The 27,802-nt window shown below is 38.9% G+C and overlaps 1 protein-coding gene across 2 annotated transcripts; it reads right to left on the bottom strand.

Moving 5' to 3' along the window:
• Nucleotides 1–463: 463 nt before the first annotated feature.
• Loxl2 (Lysyl oxidase-like 2) lies at nucleotides 464–27,802 on the bottom strand. 2 transcript variants are annotated; one of them, XM_071680841.1, is made up of 9 exons: nucleotides 27,387–27,802; nucleotides 16,389–16,535; nucleotides 13,950–14,152; nucleotides 10,522–10,711; nucleotides 10,231–10,389; nucleotides 8,862–8,989; nucleotides 8,516–8,646; nucleotides 8,093–8,345; nucleotides 464–6,304 (listed from the first exon to the last, which is right to left on the bottom strand). In XM_071680841.1, the coding sequence occupies exons 1-9, from the start codon at nucleotides 27,652–27,654 to the stop codon at nucleotides 6,182–6,184; spliced, it is 1,602 nt and encodes a 533-aa protein (XP_071536942.1). In that variant the 5' UTR covers nucleotides 27,655–27,802; the 3' UTR covers nucleotides 464–6,181. The 2 variants fall into 2 exon arrangements, with proteins under 2 accessions (XP_071536942.1, XP_071536941.1); XM_071680840.1 differs by having other exon boundaries at nucleotides 464–3,514.

Genomic DNA, 27,802 nt, shown 5'->3' with positions numbered 1-27,802 from the left:
AGTGCTACAAGCTAGCCCTGCCCTTTGGCAAAATGATAGGATCAATAGATAGAAGTGATAAGTAGGAACATTAGACTGAAGCATTGGTTAGAAACATTAGGTAGATGTAGTAGTTAGGAACCTTAGCTGGGAGCATTAGGTAATAGTTGTTGGTGGGAACATTTGGTAGGAGCCTCTGAAAACATTTTTGCTGTGGTCACCTCCTCAAGGGAGCAGGCATCAAGGATATAGATAATCTCGATAGAGACAGACCTACCATCCCAGCTAATGATGGGGTTCTATAGAAGGGGATCTTAAGACAATGAAGCTAAGTCTCTCCATCAGATAAATATTTTCTCTTCATATTCTAGAAGCACTTCTTGATCTTCCTTTTCCCATTTAAATGACAAGGAACTGATTCTATTTATATTATACAACAACCAAACAACTCTTTCCCATCCTGTGATAGAATTATACAAATCTCTAAGCAAAGTATTTTATTTCATTAAATGACATCCATTTCTCTAAGTACATATTAGCACCCAACAGTAATCACAATAAAAAATATTTTGGCCTGGAAAACTGCTGATGATATGCAGACTTGAATGTCTACTGTGTACCTACATATGAAGAATCTCCTTGAGCCAGGCTTATGTACATATCAGTTACCATCATCAGTGTGACCCTAACCATAAAAATGTGCATAACAGTGTTATGATTAAATTACAAATAATTGCATTCTTGTTTCAGAATTTTTACATCTCTTACTACAAGGGATTATAAATGTTCACCTGCTGAATTAATTACTAATATTGTGTACATCAAGAGACCCTTAGATTTGTTAAAAATTCATTAAGTAGTGAGTCAACAGAACAATTATTGTATAGGACTTAATATTAATGTACTACTAAATAATGGCAGTGAACTAACAACATTGGAACACTTTCTCTAGTTACTTGTAGTAGCTCTGTATATGGATCATTACTAGCAGGAATATCTAACATTCGGTTCCATATTTATCATCAATAGATATGTGAGCATAAGGTACTAGAAGGACTTCTCTGTTTGTATGTACCTGAAATATCCTCTACCATCCATCATGTTGGGGGGAAAATATTACTGGATGACCAAAACTGTTGTCATTATTCAGTTGACGAATTTAAATTGTACTTACATTGTCCACTAATGGCAAACCAAGGGACATTAAGAAATATTTTTGATGTGATGAGCTAGGTCTTCAATTATTTATGTTCAGTAGGTTGGTAAAACCATTTTACATTCTTGTTGAAGCTGAATATTCTCTGTATCTCTCTCTGATGCTGAATATTAAGAACCACAAGATTACGGTGGATAATATATTTTTCTGAAATGCCTTGTGCAGCTACAGACCCTACATACTAGATGTTAAAAAAGAGAGAGAGAGGCCTTTCTTGTAACCAGGTGAATGTGAGAAAATGGTCCTTCAGGTAATAAGTGAAAAATCTTGTAAGATGCTGTATCATAATAGCATTACCCGTGCATGATTGATTCTAATGCTCCACTTATTACAGATATCATCCTAATAGTAATGTGTAATGCCCAACTTCCATTACTTACAGTTCATTTATTTCATCATAGTAGGCATACACCAGTATGCAACTACAAGCAACTAATAACATGTGGCCAGCAGACAGACTACGAGTTATAGCTTAAATGCAAAGCATATGATTAGATAATACTTGGATCTAAACCTTAGAACAAGATAAACATCATCTTTGCTACTATGATTTGAAATGACATTTATAAATTACCAGCATTGTTTCAATCACATTGAGGGTATGAGGTACATCTAGAATCCCATAACTATGTCAACTATAGTAACAAAACACAGAGAACTGTACCTCAAGGGTGGAGGAAATAATCTGTAGGAGTTACAAGGTGTATGCCTGAGATGAGAAGTAAGTACACGAAATAGGAGGAATCTGTTCTTGTTACAACACAAGTTCTTACTCTAATAATAGTTCTAACAAGTGATATATATGAGAGTGTAAAGAACAGATTTGCTGATTATCAGCTTGTACAAGAGCAACTGTAGGTATAAGAAATAAATAGATTGAACAGTGAAAATATGAATAAGATGTAAGATATATATGTTACACATGACAGCTAGAGAGTAAGTGTGAACAAATGTGGCCTTTTTGTCTTTTCCTGGTGCTACCTCACTGGAGGGGGGGATGCTATTTCATGTGTGGCAGGGTGGTGACAGGAATAGATGAAGGCAGCAAATATGAATGTTGTACATGTGTATGTATGTATATGTCTATGTATGTATACATTGAAATGTATGTATGTATGTGGGTGTGTGTGGGCATTTATGCATATACATGTGTATGTGGGTGGGTTGGGCCATTATTATTATTGATATACTTAATCGCTGTTACCTGCATCAGCGAGGTAGCGCCAGGAAACAGACGAAGAATGGCCCATCCACTCATGTACACACGCACACACACACACACATATATATATATATGTGTGTGTGTATACATAAATGCCCATACATGCTCATATACATACATATACATATCTATGTATACACATATACATACACATACACAGACATGTGCATATATACACATGTACATATTCATACTTGCTTGCCTTTATCCATTCCTGGCACTACCCCATCCCACAAGAAACAGCATCGCTACCGCCGGCTTCAGAAATCCACTGGAACTTCACACATAAGAATTTTGTGAGACAGATCTCAGATAATTTAGAAACAAAGAATGGGTGAGGAAGACTCACTATAAATATTTATTTAAGGAAACGGATGGAATTTTTGTATGTTTAATATTAATTCAGTGACAATTGGAGAAAAACTTATCCTTTTAAGAGTTGGAAAAAACATGGCCTAATTACACTTTTGCTGTACTGATGAACAGTTGTACATTACAACCTGAAATAAGAATAATGAGCACATTGCATGATGTAAAAATACATCCATATATAATCTATTAGTATATATCTTAGAACATGTAATATTCATATGAAAATCTTTTAGACTATTAATATATATTGATGTGGACAAGTAGGCCATTGTTCATCTGTCCCTGACACTACCTCACTAAGGCAGGAAAGGAAACTGGGTATATAAAAAGATGTTATTTCCAGTTCATTTTCTTTACTAGAAATATCATGGAATATTTTAACTAGTAAAATAGTATGGCACATGTTTAAAGCATTTTTAATCGTAGTCGTACTGATGTGAGTCATTACATGAGGATGGCAGCATGGAACACTTGAAGAGTCAACTAAGAGTAACAAATGGCAAAATACTTATCAGTTGCCTCTCTCAAGTGCTGCAAGAACTTCTATTTTAAATCCTTAAGTTTCCACCTCTGTTAAAAAAAAGAAATATATTTCCTGTTTACTAAGGCCTACTTAAGGAGCAGTTACCCATCCATACATTTTGAGCACCATAGATGAGTTCACAGCTGGCAGCATTGTTGTCAAATGACTTCTCCGCTACTTTAAATTCAGGGTTTATTGCGAGCTGAAACCATGAGGCAAATTTGGAATCAGTATCTGGATAATAATGATATTACTGAAATGAAGAAATACAGAAATAAGTCAATGATGGAAATAAAAAGTCCAGCTCATGAAATCAGGACAACAGTGAATGTCCTTATTCAGTTACAGTCCATGTTGCTGCTTGAAAATGTTAGGCTTAAAGAATCATGCACCACAATTGGAGTTTAGCCTGATCATTAAAGTGTGAAACTTAAGCATAAGCATTGGAACAAACCTTGGGTAACCATGGAAATGATAACTAGAAAGAAAGACCATGTTGTTTGAAAGCATCAGATAAGGTACAGAGAACTTTATCATATACTTGCAATACATTACTGCAAGAGAATTTCCATTCATGCTCTAGAGGATAAATGAGAATGCTGTGGGCATTATTTTCATTCCATGGACAAATGGAATCTGTGGGCATTATTTTCATTCCTTGGACAAATGGAATGCACTTTATCCTAAGTAATGGGTTAAGTGATATGCAATTGTTCTTTTGAAATATGAATCCTTAAATTGGGGATCTTGTGTATTAGAATAATGTACAAAAGATGAATGATTACTTTCTTTGGTAATAACACAAATCCTGTTGAATATATTAATGTTTAAGAATATCCTTCTACATATGACTCATTAACATTGTTTATATTTTTGAAAATGTATTGGAGTTCACTGTATGTGTATCTCTATGTAATTGTCAGGAAAAATTATGTAATTGACAATAATACATACACTTTCATAAGAAATTAAAAGCACTGTTCAGGTACTCTTCAAGAAACATACAAAATAAAAATAATTTATTACGGTAAAGAGTATGAAAATGTTTATTTGTGATAAAAGTTTCACTGCACTCCATCCACAAATGGGGTAAAGAGAGGAAACATTCACACTAGGGCCTCGGCTTCAATGTTTCAACTTGATCATTTCGGGCCAACAATGATGACCTTCAAGTAGTTGAGGAAAAAGATGTGGCTGAGGTACTGGAGTCATATTCTGAGGGCTAAACCAATGAGGAACTTTTGAGTAGCAGGCAACAAAGCTCTAAGAGGGAAGGCAGAATAAACTTCTGCACAATAACGGGCCACTTTATAAAGGGTTTAATGAAATATTTGAACAATCAGGCGGCTGTTGCCCATGCTGAAGATATGGATACCTACCAAGAATGTGCCCTTATGCTCTCTAGAGGGCTTGATAATCTTTCACATAGTTACAAGGAGATTCATCAACAAAGAAAGAGGTTCCAAACAGCTAATGTTGGACAGTCTTGTGAAAAAAGGACCAGAAAACGTCTTCACCACCTCTAGTTGAAACAATTCCTGGATCAGGCAATTCAGGGAGTAATGTAGACAGGTCTAGCACCTAACCTCCTCCCTGTAAACCTCAATCTACCTTATCCCACTCTTCCAGCAGCACAAGCCCTCATCATTACCCCTCAAAATAAGTGTAAATCAGTGTTGTATGTTCATCATAAGCTAAACTCTCTGGTTAAATCCATACAAAAAAAGCAGAATTGGAAAATTTTGGGTCAGGAACATAACCCCCTTATATAAGGAAGCCAATGGCTCAACTTGAGAAAGGTTGTCCATCTCAAGCCGAGATCCTAGTGTATGGGGAATTGCTAAATGGTTACTAACCTCTGTGACTTTTCTCTGAAAAATCAACCAGAATGCACTAAATATTTAGGAGTGTGCAAGTAATGAGTTACCATCTCATGCCCTTTTCCTATCTAGTAGCTTAGATTTTAAGGCATGAACATTGGTTTTTGGGGAAAATGTGGTAGAAGGGCATAAGGACAAACTAGAAAGGATGTTGATGCTAGTTTCTGAAACGAATAACCATATTCTTTTCATAACAAATTAAAACTATATATTGACTTTGCCAAAAATATACAGAATGTAAACTTGCCAAAGGTGTAGGTTTGGAGATGGCAATAATAGTGTGGTCTCAATATTATTGTTGTGGACAACTGGGATTGAGTTTATTCATTAACATGTGACTGTTCTGTCAGAATATGGGGCAGCTTAAATTAAGGTTCTCGCATATCAGGATAATGCACATCAGTTTTGTAATTGTATAAATTATTTCTTATCTCTAGTAATTATATAAATCTGTTCAAATAAGTTAAATATCATTATTATCTTATGCTATTTCTGCTTCCTGAGATTCTTATGCATGATATATATTAAGGCTAATACATCAGGGAGTTTGTATGTGTTTGTAAAATGCTGTTTCAGGCAACATTCATTCTTTGCAATAGTACATAGATGACAAGTTTAAACGCAGATTGCTCAAATATCATTTACAATACAAATATAGATAAAAAATCTCCCTATGATCAGCCACACAAATGAAAAATGTTGTGAGGTGTTTAAGTATTTACAGCCAGTTTAGTGCAGTAAAGGAATATACAAGTATTTGATAGGTTGGTAAAGAAAGAAAAAATATATCACTATGCTCTCCATCCACTGGTAGGACACTCAAGAGAGGAAGCAACAACAGTTAGATTATCTTGCTGGACAGCCACAAGACTTGATGCTATTGATCTAGAAAATTGATTGGGATGCACTGAATGCTCAGGATCGTACAAGTTGATGAGGATGCACTGATTGCTCATGGTCGTGCAAATTGACCAGGCTGCACTGAATGCTCAGGGTCGTGCAAGCGAGCAGTTGCCAACCCATGCACTAGTTTCTTTGTAGATGAGCTCACACACAGCAGCATTGTTATCGAAGCTCTTCTCAGCCACTTTGAATTCAGGATTAACAGCTACCTGATGGGAGATATGTCATTTTTAAACTACAGATTTGGAAATGTATACTGAAAAGTTATTCAAGTTGCTGAATACAGTAATCTGTAACTAATTTGTATTTCAGTATATTGCAATTGATGTTTTGCAACACTGATGACATATGAATGTATATTAAAAGGGAAAAAAAGGAATCAATGACTGTATATTAAAGGGGGAAAAAGGGATCAACGAATGTATATTACAACACTGATGACATGTGAATGTATATTAAAGGGCGAAAAAAAGGAATCAATGAATGTATATTAAAGGTGGAAAAAAGGGATCAACGAATGTTTATTAAAGGGGAAAAAAGGGATCAACTCAGTCCATGAGCATCACCTTCAAATCTGACATATCATTTGGATTGTGTTGAGAAGAAAGCAGTTGCTGGAGAGTAATGTGCTGGTGAAACTGATCTGTTTTGCCCAAAACCGAGACACATGTTCATCACTACAGAGTTGAGTACTAATAGCCAAGGCAGGGCATCATAGCTTATACAAAAAGAAGGGCAGAGACACCAAGTAGGTTGGTCATGAGCTGAATAGCCATGGCTGGATGACATTGTGCAAGATGTTGTTGAGTGAGTGTGATAAGCGATGCAAACTGGCATTGGCTTGATGCAGATTGGCACAGGCTAGCAACTAGAGATGAGGCAAGGGGCATGGTGATACCATGCACTATACCAAAATTAGCACTAGGGCAAAACTAGGTATGTTTGATGGTATAATAATCCAGTTGCATGGTTACATATCTTAGCCTTAAATGGATAAGAACTCAAAAGAGAGTGAATATGTTGGAAAAGAAATTCCTGTGGAAAATATATCACTTTTAAGTTCTAACTGATATTTTCAAACCGATTTTGGCCAATTGATAGGCTTTTCAATTTTCCACATTTGATTTAAATGCTTTCTAAATGAAATGAAAATGACTTTCCCAATAACTATGATTGGGCACATTTTAAAACACAGGTTTTTCACTTCCTCCAAAATTTGTGAATGCCTTCCCTTGTCTCATCTTTTTTCCTTCCATAATCCTCTCTATTTCAAGAAAGGCCTATTCTTGATGTGGACTTTTGTCCCTGACAGGAGCCTCCAATGTGGGGAGGGGAGAGAGAGAGAAAATGAACACTCCTTCAACTTTTAGCATCAAAAACAGGCTATTTAGGTAACTATCATTTTAACATGGAAATACCACTTCTGATGCCGAAAGTGCAAAGTCAAAAGATTGCTCACTGTCAAAATATAAAAGGTGCATGTGATGTAAAGAGGGCTGATCATGTAAGAAATGACAGTGTAAGACAGATGTGTGGAAGTGAGCTGAAGTGGTTTGGACATATTAAAAGCATGAGTGAGAAGCTGTCTATATGAATGTACAAATCAGAAGGGTGAAGGAGAAACTGAGAAGGAGGTGGTGGGATTGGAGTGAAAGAAGCTGTGAGATAAAGGGGCCTGAACATTCATAAGGATGAAAGGAGTGCATGGGATAGAAAGAAATAGAGCGATGCCAATAACAAGGAACGACATACTGTCAATGGACTGAACATAGTATGGAAAGTGCTAAAGGGAAACCACAAAACAGACTATGGGACTTGACTGTGGATAGGAGCTCTAGTGTCAATACTTTACACATGTTAACTAGGCTAAACGTGAGCAAATATTGCCATTCCCATCTGTTCATAGCACTACCTTGCAAATGCTGTAAACACCCAACAAGAGTAAGAAAATACTTACTATGATACTGACAAGAAAACAGTTAATGTCTAAACTTTACCTTGAATGTATATGTCCCAGGCTTCAAGTCAGTAATGTCCACCCACTGGCAGTCAATATTGTAGGCATAAGTGTCAGTACATCCTGGGCTGATTCCCTGGTCCCCAAAATTGGCACACTTGAAGGTAGGTTCAACTCCAGGCAAGCAGTTATTGTCTTCTAAGCAGAATGATGCCTTATGTCCCTCTGCAACTCGATTCCCCTTTGAGTCAATGATGTCATAATGAGCAAACACCTCCATACTATGGTAATGCCTGTTAGGAAAGAAATTACATGGTAAAGTTGTCACATTTGAATCATGACAGGTCAGATTACCAGAAATCTGGCAGTTTGTAAGAAAAAACTTTTTCAATGAATGTAGATGTAACATTTGTACTCTGACATTTCTAATAACTAAATACATATGTTTGATATTCATACTCACATGTGGCATGCATGCCACACCCAGTATTGCTTTGGTAGGAAAGGTTGGAAAGCCTCATCACCCTGGTTGACAATACGGGCAGTGAAGCGTAGCAGACGCCGTGTTTCCAGGTGCCATCCATAGCCACTTTCCTGATTCATATTGTGTACATTAATTATTAATAATTTATTGAAAAAGAGTAAAGTTTCTGGTAATTACCAGTTTAAAGAATATGGAGTTTATCACATGCCTGATAGTACAGTCATCATCAATTATTCAAAACTTGTTTCGTACATTTGGAGTATTTCAGGACGCAAGACCCAGTGGACATAACAAATGCAATAGTCAAGTGAGAAGGGTAACCAACCTCTGCCTTGGCAGCAGAGGCAGCAAGACAGTTCTCCTCCATGGCACACTGGAGGAAGAACAGCTGCTTGTCTTCCAAATGGGCTGACCTTGCCATCTCCATGTGATCCGGAACCAGATCAGCCATCTCTGTTTTCACATTGAAAAGAATTGTTTGAAAATTAATAAAATAAGAATTGAATTTTCATGGCTGAAACCAAAATTTAGAAAAAGGCAGTGGCTTCTATATATTTACACTGCAGCTATAAGTAGTGAGTATCAATGTGTTCATTTTTCAGTTAACTGCCATCAGTTTCATGATGTCATACACAAAAAACATAGTTCAGAACATGAACCAAGTTTAGATGCATTCCCTACCTCTTACTGCACAACTAGTTCATACATTCCTCACCCCTGCTCAAGGTAAAGCACGTGTAAGCTACATTATATATAGGGTGACAGCCATCTTACATGCATACATGTAGTATATATATATTAAACTCAAACATGGATTATTTAACTCCCCCAGCATTAGGGAACAACCCTTGAACATGATATGACGTGAGTATTGTATAATGGCCCCTGGATATGATGGCATGGCAAGGTCAAACTGCCATACTCAGAGGTTATGTCAGTACTGTTATGATCGTGGGTCACATTGTTGTGCTTGAGGGTTATACCACTGGGGTTTCAATGCCATATAGGTAATTAGAGAGCTAAATTATCACACTATCAAATCATATTCCAAGCAGACAAATGAAGTAGCATCAATCAGGTTCTTAGCTTTCTTCTCATTATGTTAAAAAGCATTATCAGTAAAATGTTATTAACATCGACACAAGGTATGCCTTTTTTCTCAGCACCTCTCACATTTGTGTGTTCCTAACCCTTCAGTACAATACTATACAGAGTAATTGTCTTTAGCAAGAAACTTACCCTGGAAAACTTTTTTTTTTCACAAATTACAACTGCTCTTATATCTGGGGTTTTAAGTTATGTTGACAATAATTTTGATGAATTCAATTGTTCCACAAACAATACTACTGTAATCCTTTGCTAGCTTGATACTCATCACTGGTATATCAACCTTTAGAGTTTTGCAACATCTTGCATAGGAATGACTCACAGCCTCTTTGACATAACAACAGTTTCCAAGAAATTATTGTCATAGATTTATGTCCATTTTCTTTTTTTTAAAACCAGTGGCATCACAAATAATATGGTGCTTTAATATATACTCTAAATCCACATATTTACAGGCATAAAGACATCCACAACAGAGCATATTCATGCACACATATTTAACCTTAAAAAATGTACATATAATGACTTCCTAGTATTACTGCAAATGACAGATCTTAGTATTTAGTGACACAGGTACCAGTACTTACTATCGACACAAGTGATCCCAGCAATATTGGCATCTGATCCTGGTCGAGGACAAAACACTTCGCCCACTTTATCGTGAAGACACTGGTCTAATCTTTTCTCTTTACCAGTGCACTTAATGCCACTGATCACAATATCGGACATGTTCCCTCCAAAATAACCTGGTCAAAAGGCAGATGTATGTGATAACCAAGATCATCCTTACAATATATTTTTCATTAACATCATCAGTAAAACAGCCTGTGCAGGAAAACAGTAAATATAGTAAGACAATAATAACATGTGCAACTTACCTGTTGACACTGCTCCCTGGGCATAATTTAGTCCCATCTGCCGACATGCAACCATACCCTCAAATAAACTCCAACCATCGCCACACACAAGGCCCCAACTGTCTGTACCTGGCAGCTTCACCTCTACACGACCCTCTTTCTCATTCCTTCCTCCTTTGATACGTAACTTCAACTTCCCATCCAGGGAATGCTGTATGATGAAAGAGCTCATATAAAATGAGGATCTCTAATCTAGTATGAGACATGAATACAGACATTAATCAGGGTCAAGAAAACTAAAAAGACTATACACTAATTTTACAAGAAAACACTTATCAGATTTTATAGCTTACACTGTTATGCATGAACTTTAATACATTTTTTAGACTGAGTTACTTAACACCAAAATCATTATCCTAAAGCATTGAAAAAGCCTCAGTTAGAATACTTCAATGGAGCACTATACATGATGCTATAGGAAATCAAGTGCACTGATAAGATTTCTGTTTATATTAACATAATATTGGTTTTCTGTGTATATATTTTTCATTTTGTTTCACTGTCCCCATTCTGATGATGCCAAGCCGTACTTTTTAGTTCATTATGAATCATCAGGGATTTTAACTTCATGCCATGTTTACCAGGTGTATCACAATGGTCAATAGAATAATTTCTTCCTTTTAATTACTCTTGAACTATCCTTAATAGCACCGTGATATGCACTTGGTACAATCACTCAGGATAACTTTCAAAACACACGCAGATAAGGGGAATCTTGCCATTAGTAATATCATTATGTGCCGATGTATATCATACATATTACAGGTGTACTTCCCAGACTCTAGCATTCCACGTGGACTTCATCAATATATATATATATATATATAGAGAGAGAGAGAGAGAGAGATGCTCTGTGGAAGGTATTAAGAATATATGGTGTGGGAGGAAAGTTGTTAGAAGCAGTGAAAAGTTTTTATCGAGGATGTAAGGCATGTGTACGTGTAGGAAGAGAGGAAAGTGATTGGTTCTCAGTGAATGTAGGTTTGCGGCAGGGGTGTGTGATGTCTCCATGGTTGTTTAATTTGTTTATGGATGGGGTTGTTAGGGAGGTAAATGCAAGAGTTTTGGAAAGAGGAGCAAGTATGAAGTCTGTTGGGGATGAGAGAGCTTGGGAAGTGAGTCAGTTGTTGTTCGCTGATGATACAGCGCTGGTGGCTGATTCATGTGAGAAACTGCAGAAGCTGGTGACTGAGTTTGGTAAAGTGTGTGGAAGAAGAAAGTTAAGAGTAAATGTGAATAAGAGCAAGGTTATTAGGTACAGTAGGGTTGAGGGTCAAGTCAATTGGGAGGTGAGTTTGAATGGAGAAAAACTGGAGGAAGTGAAGTGTTTTAGATATCTGGGAGTGGATCTGGCAGCGGATGGAACCATGGAAGCGGAAGTGGATCATAGGGTGGGGGAGGGGGCGAAAATTCTGGGGGCCTTGAAGAATGTGTGGAAGTCGAGAACATTATCTCGGAAAGCAAAAATGGGTATGTTTGAAGGAATAGTGGTTCCAACAATGTTGTATGGTTGCGAGGCGTGGGCTATGGATAGAGTTGTGCGCAGGAGGATGGATGTGCTGGAAATGAGATGTTTGAGGACAATGTGTGGTGTGAGGTGGTTTGATCGAGTGAGTAACGTAAGGGTAAGAGAGATGTGTGGAAATAAAAAGAGTGTGGTTGAGAGCAGAAGAGGGTGTTTTGAAGTGGTTTGGGCACATGGAGAGAATGAGTGAGGAAAGATTGACCAAGAGGATATATGTGTCGGAGGTGGAGGGAACGAGGAGAAGAGGGAGACCAAATTGGAGGTGGAAAGATGGAGTGAAAGATTTTGTGTGATCGGGGCCTGAACATGCAGGAGGGTGAAAGGAGGGCAAGGAATAGAGTGAATTGGAGCGATGTGGTATACCAGGGTTGACGTGCTGTCAGTGGATTGAATCAAGGCATGTGAAGCGTCTGGGGTAAACCATGGAAAGCTGTGTAGGTATGTATATTTGCGTGTGTGGATGTATGTATATACATGTGTATGGGGGGGGGGGGTTGGGCCATTTCTTTCGTCTGTTTCCTTGCGCTACCTCGCAAACGCGGGAGACAGCGACAAAGTATAAAAAAAAAAAAAAAAAAAATATATATATATATATATATATATATATATATATATATATATATATATATATATATATATATATATATACATATATCCCTGGGGATAGGGGATTAAGAGTACTTCCCACGTATTCCCTGCGTGTCGTATATATTATCCCTGGGGATAGGGGAGAAAGAATACTTCCCACGTATTCCCTGCGTGTCGTAGAAGGCGACTAAAAGGGAAGGGAGCGGGGGGCTGGAAATCCTCCCCTCTCGTTTTTTTTTTCTTTTTTTAATTTTCCAAAAGAAGGAACAGAGAAGAGGTCCAGGTGAGGATATTCCCTCAAAGGCCCAGTCCTCTGTTCTTAACGCTACCTCGCTATCGCGGGAAATAGCGAATAGTATGAAAAAAAAAAAAAAAAAAAAAATATATATATATATATATATATATATATATATATATATATATATATATATATATCCACTGGATTATTTGATTTAGTGACTCCTTCAGCTGGAGATGAAGTTTTCCTCTGCCTTTGAAAATGACATCCAGGTTTAGCTCTTTCCCATACCTCTTTCTGCATACAGCTCTCTGTTCCCACTCAAAAAAAAGAGGTGGCATTTACTTAATAAAATCCTATACAAACTGCAGCAGAGATACACGTGACGTAACCGGGAGCAGGTCAGGTCAGGTCAGGTCAGTTTGCTGCGGAAAAATTTGTTTAAATATTCGCGCCGGCGCCAACCATCGGGCTACGAGCCGCAAGGTGGTATGTCTCATGACGTCATCATATAATGTGATGAACAAAAAATACATTACAACTATTCTGTCATCAAAGAAAGATATCAGACGCATAGAAATCGAATATTATGGACATTGATTATATGATACATTCAGTTGAAATCCGGTGTGATAATGAAGGAACTACGAGTCGTACAGCGAAATTGTAAATTAATTTTCTATGTAAGAAATGACGGTCTAGTAAACATAATTATAAAAAGCATACTCTATTAAGGACTAAGAAGATCATATAAATTATGATATTGATAAAAATACATCTTTGTAGTTGATAGATTATAATTTGTTGATTTTTAAACTCAATTCACATACCCTGATCATGTCTTACATATTTTCCCTGATCTGAGACCATCTCAATATAAAATCATTATTCAAAGATGAAAAATTACATTAAAATATCATCCAGCAGAGCATGGCAGGTAAGAATTGACCCTTTAATCTAGGATACCATTGGGTAATTAACCTGTTACATAAACCTGTCATTGCCTGTCAGCTGAGGCGAGTGAGGTGCTGAACTGACCGCTAATTTGGTCTTGTTGACGAGGACTGGCTGGTCTCTGGGAGGCAGAGTGGGCGAGACGGTGGTGCTGGCGAAGTGGGACTTGCAGACCACTCCAGCTGCCTCGTCCAAGGTACAATCATGGATGCCCCAACCGTCAAAGCGACATTCTGTAATGTTCTTCTCCGTCCCCACACAGAACAGGTTATCCATCCAGTATCTCTCTGTAACGTAACCAGGTATATTTATGTAGTATATCTTGTATCTGTAATTAACCAGTTGGATTGTTAGCTAGTTGTGTTGTTTGGAGAGAGTTTAACACTCCTAGGCCTCCATCTCGGCTGCCATTCTGCCTTGTGTAAGATAGGGTCATGTATTATTGTGTATTTATTATTTAATTCGTAATTCCATTATCAGTTATATAATTATATAGTCGACTGTAACTGTAGTACATCAAGCAAGTCTGTCATTAGCTGAGAAGACGAGAGTATAATGCGATGATCATTTGGCACTAAAGCATCCTCATTCCTGACCTAACTTGACCTCAGATCACATCACTCCCCTCATCATGATAGGTCAACTACCTTTTTCACTTAGAGGAATAATTATGCTTCGAATTTATAATGTTTTGAGATAAAATGGTGACCCCATGTGTTACAAAGGACCGTCGCTATAAACATGATGTAATATTTATGTTTTTATAATGAAGTTTAAGTTGTTCTATTCCACCATTATCTCTGGTTACCAGTAACTGATAGTTATGTTAAGAGCATTTATTTCAGCTACCTCATATAAGGTCAGAAGACTGAAGCATTTGATATGATGCCAAAATGTAATGTTGAGGTGATGTGGTGTTAACTGGGCATAACCTAGTAGCAATGATGTTTGACTATTGATTGATGGTTAAGATGTACGTGTGTTGTTAACATGAATTGTACCAGGTAAATGTGTAGTTCAGGGTCGTCGCATATGTAACTTATGGTAGCAAAAGAAAAGCAGATCAGTGGAATTAATGCTTTAATAACAGATACTTTTTCAGGCGAAGGGTAATTAGGATGACCCTTTTTTTTTCTTAGTATTTTCAACTTTAAGTGATAGTATGGCGGGCTATGGAGATCAAGGGGGAAACGTGGAATTGACAAAAGTAAACTGTCATAAACACTGACCATTTGAGCATTTAACCTCACATGGATTAGGAGCCGAAGTGTCCACTAGTCATCATTTATTAGAGTGGAAATAAAACTCCATTTTCATAATGCTTCCACTTTGGGAGGAAACGTGTTCGCTGGAAGTGGTTGCGTCCCTGGTGAGCAGGAGGAAGGGAAACCTGGACGCCTCACATGACCAGCGGTCAAGACTCACAGCGAACAACTTCACTGTGAACACGAGACCAGCTGAAGATGAACATTAGGTTCATATTATAGTGAAACGAGGTCAGAGTTCACACGAATCTCTGGTGGGGTTAGATTAAGGTCATACGTGACCTCTGATGAAGTTAAGTTAGACTCTGAAGTTAGGCTCCAGTTTAAAGTTAGGTTAGAGTCTTAGTGGAACCATCTTGGTTTCTGAAATCCTAGAATATGTCTGACTTTTTAAGTCCTTTGGTTTGGTCTTCTTCGTCATGTCCGGATGATAAATCGTAGGATACATTACTGTCCTCGTCAAGATCCGTACATCATTCTTCGTAGGTCCCCAAACTTGAATTGTAGGTTAACAAGTTCAATTTAATAACCAGGTCGTTCGTAGATAGATTTCGTGTGTGAGTAGATAGTGGTCATAGATTGCCCCGGGTCAGTTTAGGTTAGGTTAGGTCAGGTACGTGAAATCGGTTAGAGGTGAGAGAAGATGTATTCCTAACCTGCCATGATCCAGTACAGCTTCAACAGACGAAATAGAATATATCGTCCAGACACAACGCTACAACCATACATGACGAAAACACAACCATGAGAGGTTAGCCCGGTCATTACACACGAAGATACAGTCTAAATAGATAATAAAGCAAATAGATAATATCGAGAAGACGAAGATACAGTCTAAATAGATAATAAAGCTAATAGATAATAACGAGAAGACGAAGATACAGCCTAAATAGATAATAAAACAATAGTTCATGTCGAGAAGGTTCTAGCCAGAATAGAGGCTGAGGCTCTCGTGTGTACTTACCCTTAGCATGGCCGTACTTACCCTTAGCATGGCCGTACTTACCCATAGCATGGCCGTACTTACCCTTAGCATGGCCGTACTTACCCTTAGCATGGCCCTACTTACCCTTAGCATAGCCGTACTTACCCTTAGCATGGCCGTACATACCCTTAGCATGGCCGTACATACCCTTAGCATGGCCGTACATACCCTTAGCATAGCCGTACATACCCTTAGCATGGCCGTACATACCCTTAGCATGGCCGTACATACCCTTAGCATGGCCGTACTTACCCTTAGCATAGCCGTACTTACCCTTAGCATGGCCGTACACGCCGGTATAGGTGACCTTCTGGAAGCCGGGGAAGCCGAGCGCTTTACACACCAGTTCACCTTCCCTCTCATCCCACTCATCATCACAGATGTTGCCCCACTGGCCCTCGTGGAACACCTGCACATTACCTGTCAACACAAACAACAACTACAACACCTGTCAACACCAACTTGACATTTGTGGAGGGTATTGCAGGGGGGAAGAATAGAAAGAAAAGCAGCGTATGGAAGCTGTGGGGGGAATTTGACGTGGGCGCATTCGCATTAAATATTCTAGGGAAGCTAGTGTTTATTTTTATTTATTTTAACTTTGTATTTATTATTTCCTTTTTTTATTTCGTTATTTTAAGTTATTATTTACTTTTCTTTATTATTTAAATCTTCGGAAGATTGGAAAGTGTTACCCAGGGAATATTATGCAGTTGTTTTTTTCCCGCGCTGTCTATCAGGTTGGGGTGAGTGAAACGGAAGTAGATGCGATTGGCGCATACGCCCTGACGTCACATCCGATGGGTGAATAGTGGCGATCCCGCAGCTCGTTTTCTTAGACAACAATTCGTTATAGAAACACTTTGCGTGGTAGTTCATAACCAGGTACACGTGAAGTTTTATTTATCTATAATTCAACCCACGTGTAAGGTTTATTTGTTCACATTCAAACACGTGCGAGGTTAATTTATGTTATATTCATTTCTAACCAGTGCACATTTTCGTAGGACGCACCACTACATTTGCATAATCTACTGATTTATTTTCATAACGTGCAAGACTTTATTATTTTATATTCTTTATCTCCAAGACTTATTGGTTTATAAGTAAACGATTTCGATTACCATATTTTTTATTTGTCTAAAAGGCATTGCACTTCAAACACAGGTCCCGTGTTCAGTAATTACCGGGCCAATAAGTGATTTGATTTATTTACGATAATTCGTATGTTATAGCAATAATCAGTGAATGTTTACATATATTAATACAATCCAATTATCTTATTGCTATTAGAACACGAAATTACTGTTTGAAAGTCATTATATTTCCATATTACATCCTTTTTTCGTGAAAGTTTATGCTTACTTGAATATCTTATACAATTTATGATATATACATTAATATGTAAGTGATCTATATGACATTTATAATTCATTTTTCACATTGAATTATTGATTTCATAATATTAATCCATATATATTATTTTTCAAAGTGGATCCTAGTGTAGATGTGTGTTGTTTTATATATTAAATGACTCGTATAAAGTTAATAGCATAGATAACATTAAAGAAATTGATCTGATTTCGTTTTTATTTTATAGACAGGAAAAATAAGCGAAATGTTGAGCCAAATTTACTCAGTTATCACCAGGAAATAATAATAATAATAATAACAATGATAATAATAATAATAATGATATAATAATATTGATAATAATAATGATAATAATTATAATACTAATAATAATAATAATAATAAAATTATAATAACAAGAATAATAATAATAATAATAATAATAATAATAATAATAATAATAATAATAATAAAGATATAAGAATACTTAAATGATATCTGCTTGGAGTTGTATTTCCTGTTATATAAACTAGTGAGAGAGATACATTAAAGGTAATTTAAGATGTTTATATAACTTGCCTTCCACAAGGTCGTCTGGTGAACCCAACCTTCGAGCGGGGATCGAACCCGGATCCGTGACATACATACGCTAGATTGATGGACTGATAACTGATACACCTATTTGATCATAAATGATTTATGTTTATTTGCGTAATTAGTTCACAGATGATGGAATGTTTACTGTCAACATTGCGCGCCATAAGCCAGACTTTGGGTTTACGTCTCTTGTGTACGTAAAAATAGACAGATAGATAGATAGATAGAATTGATGCCTGGCGTCATAACTAATTTATGGGCAAAATATAGTTTGGTCAAAATGAAGTACAAAAACTTCAGAGAATGAAGAATGAAAGACCCATTGGCTACATATGAGTAATGTTTATAATCGTCATAAAAGTAATGTTTATAATCGCGTAATACAAGGTTAGGCAATGTTTATGATCGCCATATACAAGTAATGTTTATTATCGTAATACAAGGTTAGGCAGTTTTATAATCACCATATACAAGTAATGTTTATAATCACCATATACAAGTAATGTTTATAGTCACCATATACAAGTAATGTTTATAGTCGTCATAGGAGTAATGTTATAATCGTCATACAAGTAATGTTTGTAATACATGTTAGTTAATGTTTATAATCGTCTTACAAGAAATGTTCATAATGGTCATCCAAGTAATGTTTATAATGGTCATACGAGCGGATGCGAACTGTGGCAGTGGAATGTTGGGGGTGGAGTAGTGGAGTGGTGGAGTGGGGTCTTGCCTTCTGGGGGAGGTGGAGGTGGGTGGGTGGAGGCAGTGATGGCGTGTGGGTGGGTGGAGGAGGCCGGGTATGGTGGACGCGGGTGCCAGCTGCTGGCCCTGCTGAAGGCCACAAGTTGGGCCAGATAACATTACCAGTGATGCAGAGACGGAGGGCGCATCTCTCTCTCTCTCTCTCTCTCTCTCTCTCTCTCTCTCTCTCTCTCTCTCTCTCTATCTATCTATCTATCTATCTATCTATCTCCACTACAGTAGGCAGAACCCCCCCCCCATGGAAGGGACTTTAACGTAAACGTAACGCGATGATAACAGTCGTAAGGTGGCGCATGCGCAGACCTGGCGAGGAGGATGCGCAAGGGTATCAGATCAGCCCCCCCTATGTAGGTCACGTGACCTGTGACACGTCGCGAAGTTCTCGCCATTCAAACGTCGTTTCTGTCGTGATATATATATATATATATATTCCCATACTGATGTCCTGTGTTTATGGTTGCAATACGAGTTTTTTAAAATGAGTGAAGTAAACGTAGAGGTTATATAGCCAAGTTGGGGGAGAATATTATGATCTGGAAAAGAAAATGAAATAAATTTCAAATGAGGAAAATAATTGCGAAAATGTTCCTCTCTCTCTACACACACACACACGTACACACACACACACACGTACACACACGTACACACACGTACACACACACACACACACACACACACACACACACACGTACACACACACGTACACACAAGCACACACATACACACACACACACACACACACACACACACACACACGTTATTTTTATTTACATTCAAGTCTAGTGAACCCGTAGACATGGCTCACTCTATGCAATAAAACATTTTTTTTTTTTACAAAGTGAATAATGATAATAATGACAACTTACTGAGCTGCCTCATATTTACTCACACACCACGAATACCTTCATCAAGTTATTACGCACACACGCACGCACACACGCTAACATTCATCTGTACACCCACAGACCGTGTGGGTGTACACCCACAGACCGTGTGGGTGTACACCCACAGATCATGAGGGTGTACACCCACAGACCGTGTGGTTGTACACCCACAGACCGTGTGGGTGTACACCCACAGACCGTGAGGGTGTACACCCACAGACCGTGAGGGTGTACACCCACAGACCGTGAGGGTGTACACCTACAGATCATGAGGGTGTACACCCACAGACCGTGAGGGTGTACACCCACAGACCGTGAGGGTGTACACCCACAGACCTTGTGGGTGTACACCCACAGACCTTGTGGGTGTACACCCACAGACCGTGTGGGTGTACACCCACAGACCGTGAGGGTGTACACCCACAGACCGTGAGGGTGTACACCCACAGATCGTGTGGGTATACACCCACAGACCGTGAGGGTGTACACCCTTGTAACTTATGTTCACTGTCCTGTTCTGTGGCAGGAGTTAGAAGTTTGTTCTCCATATCTCGAGAACAACTGTTCACTGTTCACCTCGACGCCGTCTGTTCTTTGTTACATCCCTTCTCGCTTAATTAAGTGTTCTCAGAATTGTAACTCTGGCATCCCCTCCTCCTGTATTACACCCTAATGACCACTGTGGCAGTTATAATTATCCAATCGTCTCTTAACTTGAAATTTCTTGGCTTATCTCTGTCTGGCCAACCTTCTTATCTGTGATATCTGTGGTATCAGGTCATGCCCCAGTGTTGTGGGTCAGCGAGAGAGCCATGCTCCCGGGTGTAGCTGTGTGTGTCCAGGCTCACAACACCACCTCCAGTCTTGCCCCTTCAATGGAAAGGTCACTGCTAGTTAATGGAATAGTTTACAACACTTCTGTGTAACTGGGCCGAATATATATATATATATATATATATATATATATATATATATATATATATATATATATATGTGTGTGTGTGTGTGTGGTTTCAGTGCATTATACATGACAGCTAGAGACTGAGTGTGAACGACTGTGGCCTTTGTTGTCTTTTCCTAGCCTTACCTCGCGCACATGCGGGGGGGAGGGGGTTGTTATTTCATGTGTGGCGTGGTGGCGACGGGAATGAATGAAGGGAGACTATGAATTATGTACATGTGTATATATGTATATGTCTGTGTGTGTATATATATATGTATACGTTGAGATGTATGGGTATGTATATTTGCGTGTGTGGACGTGTATGTATATACATGTGTATGTGGGCGGGTTGGGCCATTCTTTCGTCTGTTTCCATGCGCTACCTCGCTAACGCGGGAGACAGCGACAAAATATAAATAAATAAATTTTATATATATATATATATATATATATATATATATATATATATATATTTTTTTTTTTTTTTTTTTTTTCATACAATTCGCCATTTCCCGCGTTTGCGAGGTAGCGTTAAGAACAGAGGACTGGGCCTTTGAGGGAAAATCCTCACCTGGCCCCCTTCTCTGTTCCTTCTTTTGGAAAATTAAAAAAAAAAACAAGAGGGGAGGATTTCCAGCCACCCGCTCCCTCCCCTTTTAGTCGCCTTCTACGACACGCAGGGAATACGTGGCAAGTATTCTTTCTCCCCTATCCCCAGGGATAATATATATATATATATATATATATATATATATATATATATATATATATATATATATATATATATATATATATATCATCCCTGGGGATAGGGGAGAAAGAATACTATATATATATATATATATATATATATATATATATATATATATATATATATATATATATATATCATCCCTGGGGATAGGGGAGAAAGAATACTATATATATATATATATATATATATATATATATATATATATATATATATATATATATATATATATATATCATCCCTGGGGATAGGGGAGAAGGAATACTATATATATATATATATATATATATATATATATATATATATATATATATATATATATATATATATATATATTATCCCTGGGGATAGGGGAGAAAGAATACTTGCCACGTATTCCCTGCGTGTCGTAGAAGGCGACTAAAAGGGGAGGGAGCGGGTGGCTGGAAATCCTCCCCTCTTGTTTTTTTTTTTAATTTTCCAAAAGAAGGAACAGAGAAGGGGGCCAGGTGAGGATTTTCCCTTTAAGGCCCAGTCCTCTGTTCTTAACGCTACCTCGCAAACGCGGGAAATGGCGAATTGTATGAAAAAAAAAAAAAAAAAAAAATATATATATATATATATATATATATATATATATATATATATATATATATATATATATATATGCAGAGCTTTTGCGTAAGTGTCACAGGGGCGTAACCCTCAGGGTCAGCGGTATCACAGGTCAGCCCATTTGACACATGTCTGCATCAGATAAGCGTAGCCTTTCTCCCTGGTGACGTCACGCACGCCTGGCTGACCTGCCAGCTCTCTCTCTCTCTCTCTCTCTCTCTCTCTCTCTCTCTCTCTGGATGCCAGCTGGGTCCTGATAACCATCCTTGAGCAGAAGTGCTTTGTACGAGGTCTTAAGACCATCTCTCGTACCCAAGTTTAGGGTCGCACCGTCGTGTTCAAGGGTCGTACCGACGTGTTCAAGGGTCGTACCGACGTGTTCAAGGGTCGTACCGTCGTGTTCAAGTGAGTTCAAGGGTCGTATCGTCGTGTTCAAGGGTCTTACCGTCGTGTTCAAGCGTTCTAGTAAGTTGAAGGGTCGTACCGTCGTGCTCTAGAAAATTAAACCTCAAAAATAATGTGTGTCGTGTGGTAAGAATAGCCCAGGACTCGCCGCCATCTTGGAAGACGGTCAAGCTAAAAGTGAAAGTTGTCTTATTCTACCGAGAATGTTTCACTACTGCGAAGATGTACATTTAGAGTAGGCCAAGGGAACCGTGACTCTGAAATCTGTGCCATACTAAGTAACTAGATGACCGCAAACGTTAACTAGTTCAATATTTTTTCCGAAAAGTTGCGAGAAACTGTGGTCTCTCCGCCTGATGCTCAGGAAGCAACACGTCTCTGTATGTCTGTCCGTCTGATGCTCAAGAAACAACACGTCTCTGTATGTCTGTCCGTCTGATGCTCAGGAATTAGAATTAATTGACATGACTTATTTAAGACTTATTATCAAACATTCCTTGACGCAGAATAAAAAATATTAGACCGTTGACTCAGAGTCTGATATAAATTTACATATTGCTTCATGACCTTCAGCGGGGAAAGGATAAAATGATAGAAAAAAACAAAGCAAGTTTGGGGGGGAATGTTTGGGCGGGAAGGAGATGCGAGGCATGGCGTCCATCCATTACCTTCTGTACTTCTTTATTTGGCGGCTCCTGTACCGCTAACTCCTCAAGAGTTTTACGTCAATTAACTTTCGCATTCATGCAGCCCAGAGCAGCGGCGCGGACCCTCCCCTCGCCACACCGCTTGGTTTATTGTTGTTGAAAGGTTAGCCCGCGAAAACACGGCGCTCATTGGTCCGTGAGTCTGCTATGATGTCAGTACTGTACTCGACCTAATAGCCCAGTGGCGGGGGGATGTCCTTCTCTTGCCCCCAAGTAAGATTAGGTTGAGTGTCAAGATGGCCAAGTGGGTGACACGGTTCTAGAAGCCAGCCTCAGCTGGGACACATGCCAGCTTGTGGTGATGAGATACACAGAGGGCCTACCCACCAGCTGTTGGCGCCATCTTGGTGCTGTAATACATCCATAAACAAGAAAGTACAGGCCAACGAAGCCAAGGCTAATACAACGAGGAGGGAGGGAACAGAGATAAGTCAGACATTGGCAGGCATTGCGAAAATAACATTGTACAACCTGGTATAACCTCTGGGTATACAAACCTTGACCAAGGCGGTAATAAATAACATTTTGAGTGTACAACCCCAGAAGGGTAGAAAACATGGCGTATCTCTGTTTTTTTTTTTTGGACCCATGTCCGCTCACACGGTCCTGCGTATGGCCATACGTGTACGTGTCTGGTTGAGTCATATGCAGGAGCAAGGTCAACACCTGCCACACACACACACCCCAGGAACCCCTCTAGTACGACCACGCTGGTAGATTATGGTAGATACTTCCTGTAATGGTAGATTAACCTGCTGCACATACATATATATGCCCATAAAGGCGAAGTCATTACTGCTTGTAATGGTATCTATCGACCTTTGACCCAGTCTCGTATGGGTTGGGTCAAAAGGTGAGGCTGAATGGTCGAACTGTCGTGCTCTAGGGTCAAACTGTCGTGCTCTAGGGTCGAACTGTCGTGCTTAAGGGTTGTACCGTTGCTTGTAACTTGTATATCACTCTCTTGTCCTCGTATATATGTACCGAGACTAATTTTTTTCTGTGTTAACTGAGACGGCACGGGCAACTGAGGCCCTAATCAAGGCCATCTTATCAACGCTATATATATATATATATATATATATATATATATATATATATATATATATATATATATATATATATCTATATCCTAGCCTGACCCAGGTGCTCATTTTATCGACCAGCTCCAAAGGGTGGATGAACAGCTGGATTGACTGTGGACCGACTGCCGCAACCAGGATTCGAACCTGTGTGCTTGACTCTGGGCGGCCCGTGACTGCGTATTGGCTAGGATGTGTATCCGCTGGGCTGCGTATCCGCCAGGTTCTGTATGTGTTGGACTGTATATACGCCAGGTTATGTATGTGTTGGTCTGTGTATACGCTAGGATCTGTATTTGCTGGGCTGCGTATCCGCCAGGTTCTGTATCTGCTGGGCTGCGTATTCGCTAGGATCTGTATCTGCTGGGCTGTGTCAAGGATCTGTGTGAGAAACATTACTAGATGGAAAAGACTTAACTAAATGGTATGTGTTACCGATAACTATATTGTGCATGTGATTTTGTCTGCTGATATTATTATTATTACTATAATTATTATCATTATTATTATTATTATTATTATTATTATTATTATTTATATTATTATTATTATCATTGTTATTATTATCATTATTTATTATTATTATGTTGTATTAGTTTCTATGTGCTAGAATAAGTTTACATGGTAATGTAATGGGTATTTATTTGCGTAATGTATTACTTTTCTTAAGGTACTTAATTTAGCGATTATTCAACGTACTTCATGTAAGTGAAGTTGTTGAGGTCAAGATTCCTTCAAATATTTGTTTTGATGAGCAAAAAGACGATTTTTAGTCCACAACTGAAATTTAGTCGAGTCTAATGGAAATATATCTGGAGTTATTCGATGATTGCTAATATAATTTCGTGTGGGATTGGTCGATTATTCCTTAGAAGTATGTTAAAAAAAAGAGGAAGGTTTGAAGTCGAGGGAAAACGTCGTTTAACAGAGAGGGTTCCGTTACCTATGGGGTCCACCTCAGATGGCCCATTTACAGTGAGACTATCCATAGAAACGTTAATTACCTTTTACCCTTAACAGTCCTAACCATGGGGACCACTTCGAGAACTGGCCTAGTCAGAATGATTAACTGGTAGTTTGAGTAATCGCCCACACGGACTGGAACAATATATGAATATTATTAAGAATTCTACGGACAAATCCTGCTGGATTATGTGATGGGTAATTCAGTTTACTCCTCTCATTACATCAGATAATCACTGTAAGATTATAAGAATTTCGATGATAATATCATTTTATACAGAAGTCGACCAGAAACTATGTATGCAGCACCATTAGGTTTTTAGTTTTATGTCCTTTTAAGATGTTGACAACAAATGTACTTTGTCGCCACTCACTCCTGCTGGCCAGTCGTATCTTTACGCAGCTTAATTTGCATATTATTTGCATAATTAGACCAGCAGGTCGTTAAGACACCTAGCACCAACTGTCACCATTCATTTGTAGCGAACTAGCTCCACTAAGGCCATGCAGTTTATTTTTTTCTTGACTTTAATATATCATATACTCAAACTCATTCATTTATAGATTAAAACACTGGAGAATCACATGCTCGTTTGGTTTATGCAGATTTTTCTCATTTAAGATATTAAAAATGGAAAGTAAAATTCATAGTTTACTCTGCGAATGCATCCCATTGCATTCCAATATCGAGAAAGATGTCTAGAAAAGAAAATGCAGCTTTCAGTGTTGTGGCTCCTCAAAAGAATACATATTTGGTGGAGTACAAGTGAGGATTTGTTTGTCGTTTTACATCATGTGTAACGTAACCTTGGCGAGACAGTCTTGCCATATGAAGAGCCGCTATTTTCATACTGTAAAACTCTGAGACGTTTTTATTTTTCACGTCATGGACGGTAATGTGAGCTGAAGTGGTTTGTTTACCTTAGAAATGTAATACTGGATTTAGACTTGATCGTGCAGAGTGCCAGGGTTGAAGTACGATGACTTACCATCTCGTGTACGATGACTTAACCCTTGAGGACGATGACCCACTTGATGACGATGTCAGCCACCTCAGTACGATACTTCACCATTGAGTACTATGGCTAACGTTACCAAGCTTAAGGGTGACGCTATCGTACATAAGGGGTCAAGTCTTCGTACTCAGTGTTCGTATTTGCAAAGTTAAATCGTTGTTCTCAAGGTATTAAGGGTCAAAGGCCGTAGGATTATGGTCATTTATCGTATTTAATGAAAAAATAATAACCAGATGAGTGTGATCAGGATGGGTAGCTATCCAGTTGGCGCCACATTGCTCCCGCGCAGCCTAATATGGCGTTGACCTTCTCACCCTTCCCTTCTGGTACTCCTCACAGCCATTACTTTCCATGCTCAGTGCTTATGCACGACTACAGTCGTCCAAATAATTCTTAATTGTATCTTCACGGCTTGCTCATCCCAGTAATGGAGCTGAACCGATAAATAAAACCCCCTTTAGGAGCCATACTATATGGGATGCCACCATTGTTATGCTTAGGGTATGTTGTGAGTCACTGATGACGTCATCTCCGGACCTGCCTCCCACTTGTGACGTCATTGATTTAAGCGTCAGAGTGACGTCCTGTCTCTACTGGTTTATCTTCCTGTGCTCCAGACTGTCTCACTGAACACCTCCCGTTATCTTCCATGTCCACTCTCTGAGTATTGTCTTTGCCAAACTTGACACATATAGGGGGAGAATGAGAATTATTTTTATATAAATAATACATCTACGTTAAAAGCGGAAGTATTGCCACGTCTTATTTTGTTTTACGAAAGATTTGTTTTATTAACTATTGTTGTTCTAGTCTTTGCTGTTGAGTTAGCTAGTCTTGCTTAATGTCGGTGTCAACATTACGGTGACGTAAGCCATCAAAATGGATTACGTTCCTTCATGTCCCGTCGATTATTGTCCTGTATACATATCCTCGGTGTTACCGGGCTCCGCCATCTCGGTAGTTAGACAGCGGGTGGCATCACCTTCAGCGAGGCTGTAGGGTCGACAGATGATGGGAAAGAGGAAAATTCGCTGAGTCTCCATAACTTCCCTGCTGCTTACTGTAGCGCAGGTTTGGAGCGCCGCGGAAGTGATCCTGGTATAACATGGCGTTGAAATATATATATATATATATATATATATATATATATATATATATATAGAGAGAGAGAGAGAGAGAGAGAGAGAGAGAGAGAGAGAGGTGGGACTCACCCTCCCAGTCAGCGCGTCCGTCAATGAGGCGAAGTTTGCCCTCCTGGTTTGCCCTGGCCTTCCTCAGCCTCCGCCTCACGAACTCAGCCCTCCTACTGGCTGCATGGCGGATCCGGCGGATCCCCCGCGTCCCGCCGCCCTCGCGCACCCTCCTCCCTCGCTGCCTCCGACGGCGACGGCGACGACGGACGGCGTCCACGTCGTCCGTGAGCAGCGACAGCACGACCAACAACACCAGGAGCAGAGCCAGGACGCGCGTGGGCGACATGTCGTCGCCACCACCTTCCTACCTCACTTCAATCTTGAATGTTTACTATTATCTATTATTACTTCTCCTTCCTTTATGTATACTTCCCTTACTTTTCTCTATTAGGTATACTTTCCCTCTGGTTTCCACTCCACTATTACGTATACGT

Source organism: Panulirus ornatus, chromosome 32 (genome assembly GCF_036320965.1).
Source record: "Panulirus ornatus isolate Po-2019 chromosome 32, ASM3632096v1, whole genome shotgun sequence".
In the NCBI taxonomy this organism is placed as follows: Eukaryota; Metazoa; Arthropoda; class Malacostraca; order Decapoda; family Palinuridae; genus Panulirus; species Panulirus ornatus.
This window is presented reverse-complemented; position numbering and strand designations above follow the sequence as displayed.

Excerpts from the sequence above, each read along its gene's own strand:
- Loxl2 (XM_071680841.1), bottom strand. The coding sequence starts at position 27,654 with ATGTCGCCCACGCGCGTCCTGGCTCTGCTCCTGGTGTTGTTGGTCGTG. Across the intron at positions 10,712-13,949 it reads TCAACAAGACCAAATTAGCG|CATTCCCTGGATGGGAAGTT; the intron begins GTCAGTTCAGCA and ends TTCATCATACAG. Across the intron at positions 8,647-8,861 it reads CCTCTGCTGCCAAGGCAGAG|GAAAGTGGCTATGGATGGCA; the intron begins GTTGGTTACCCT and ends AATATGAATCAG.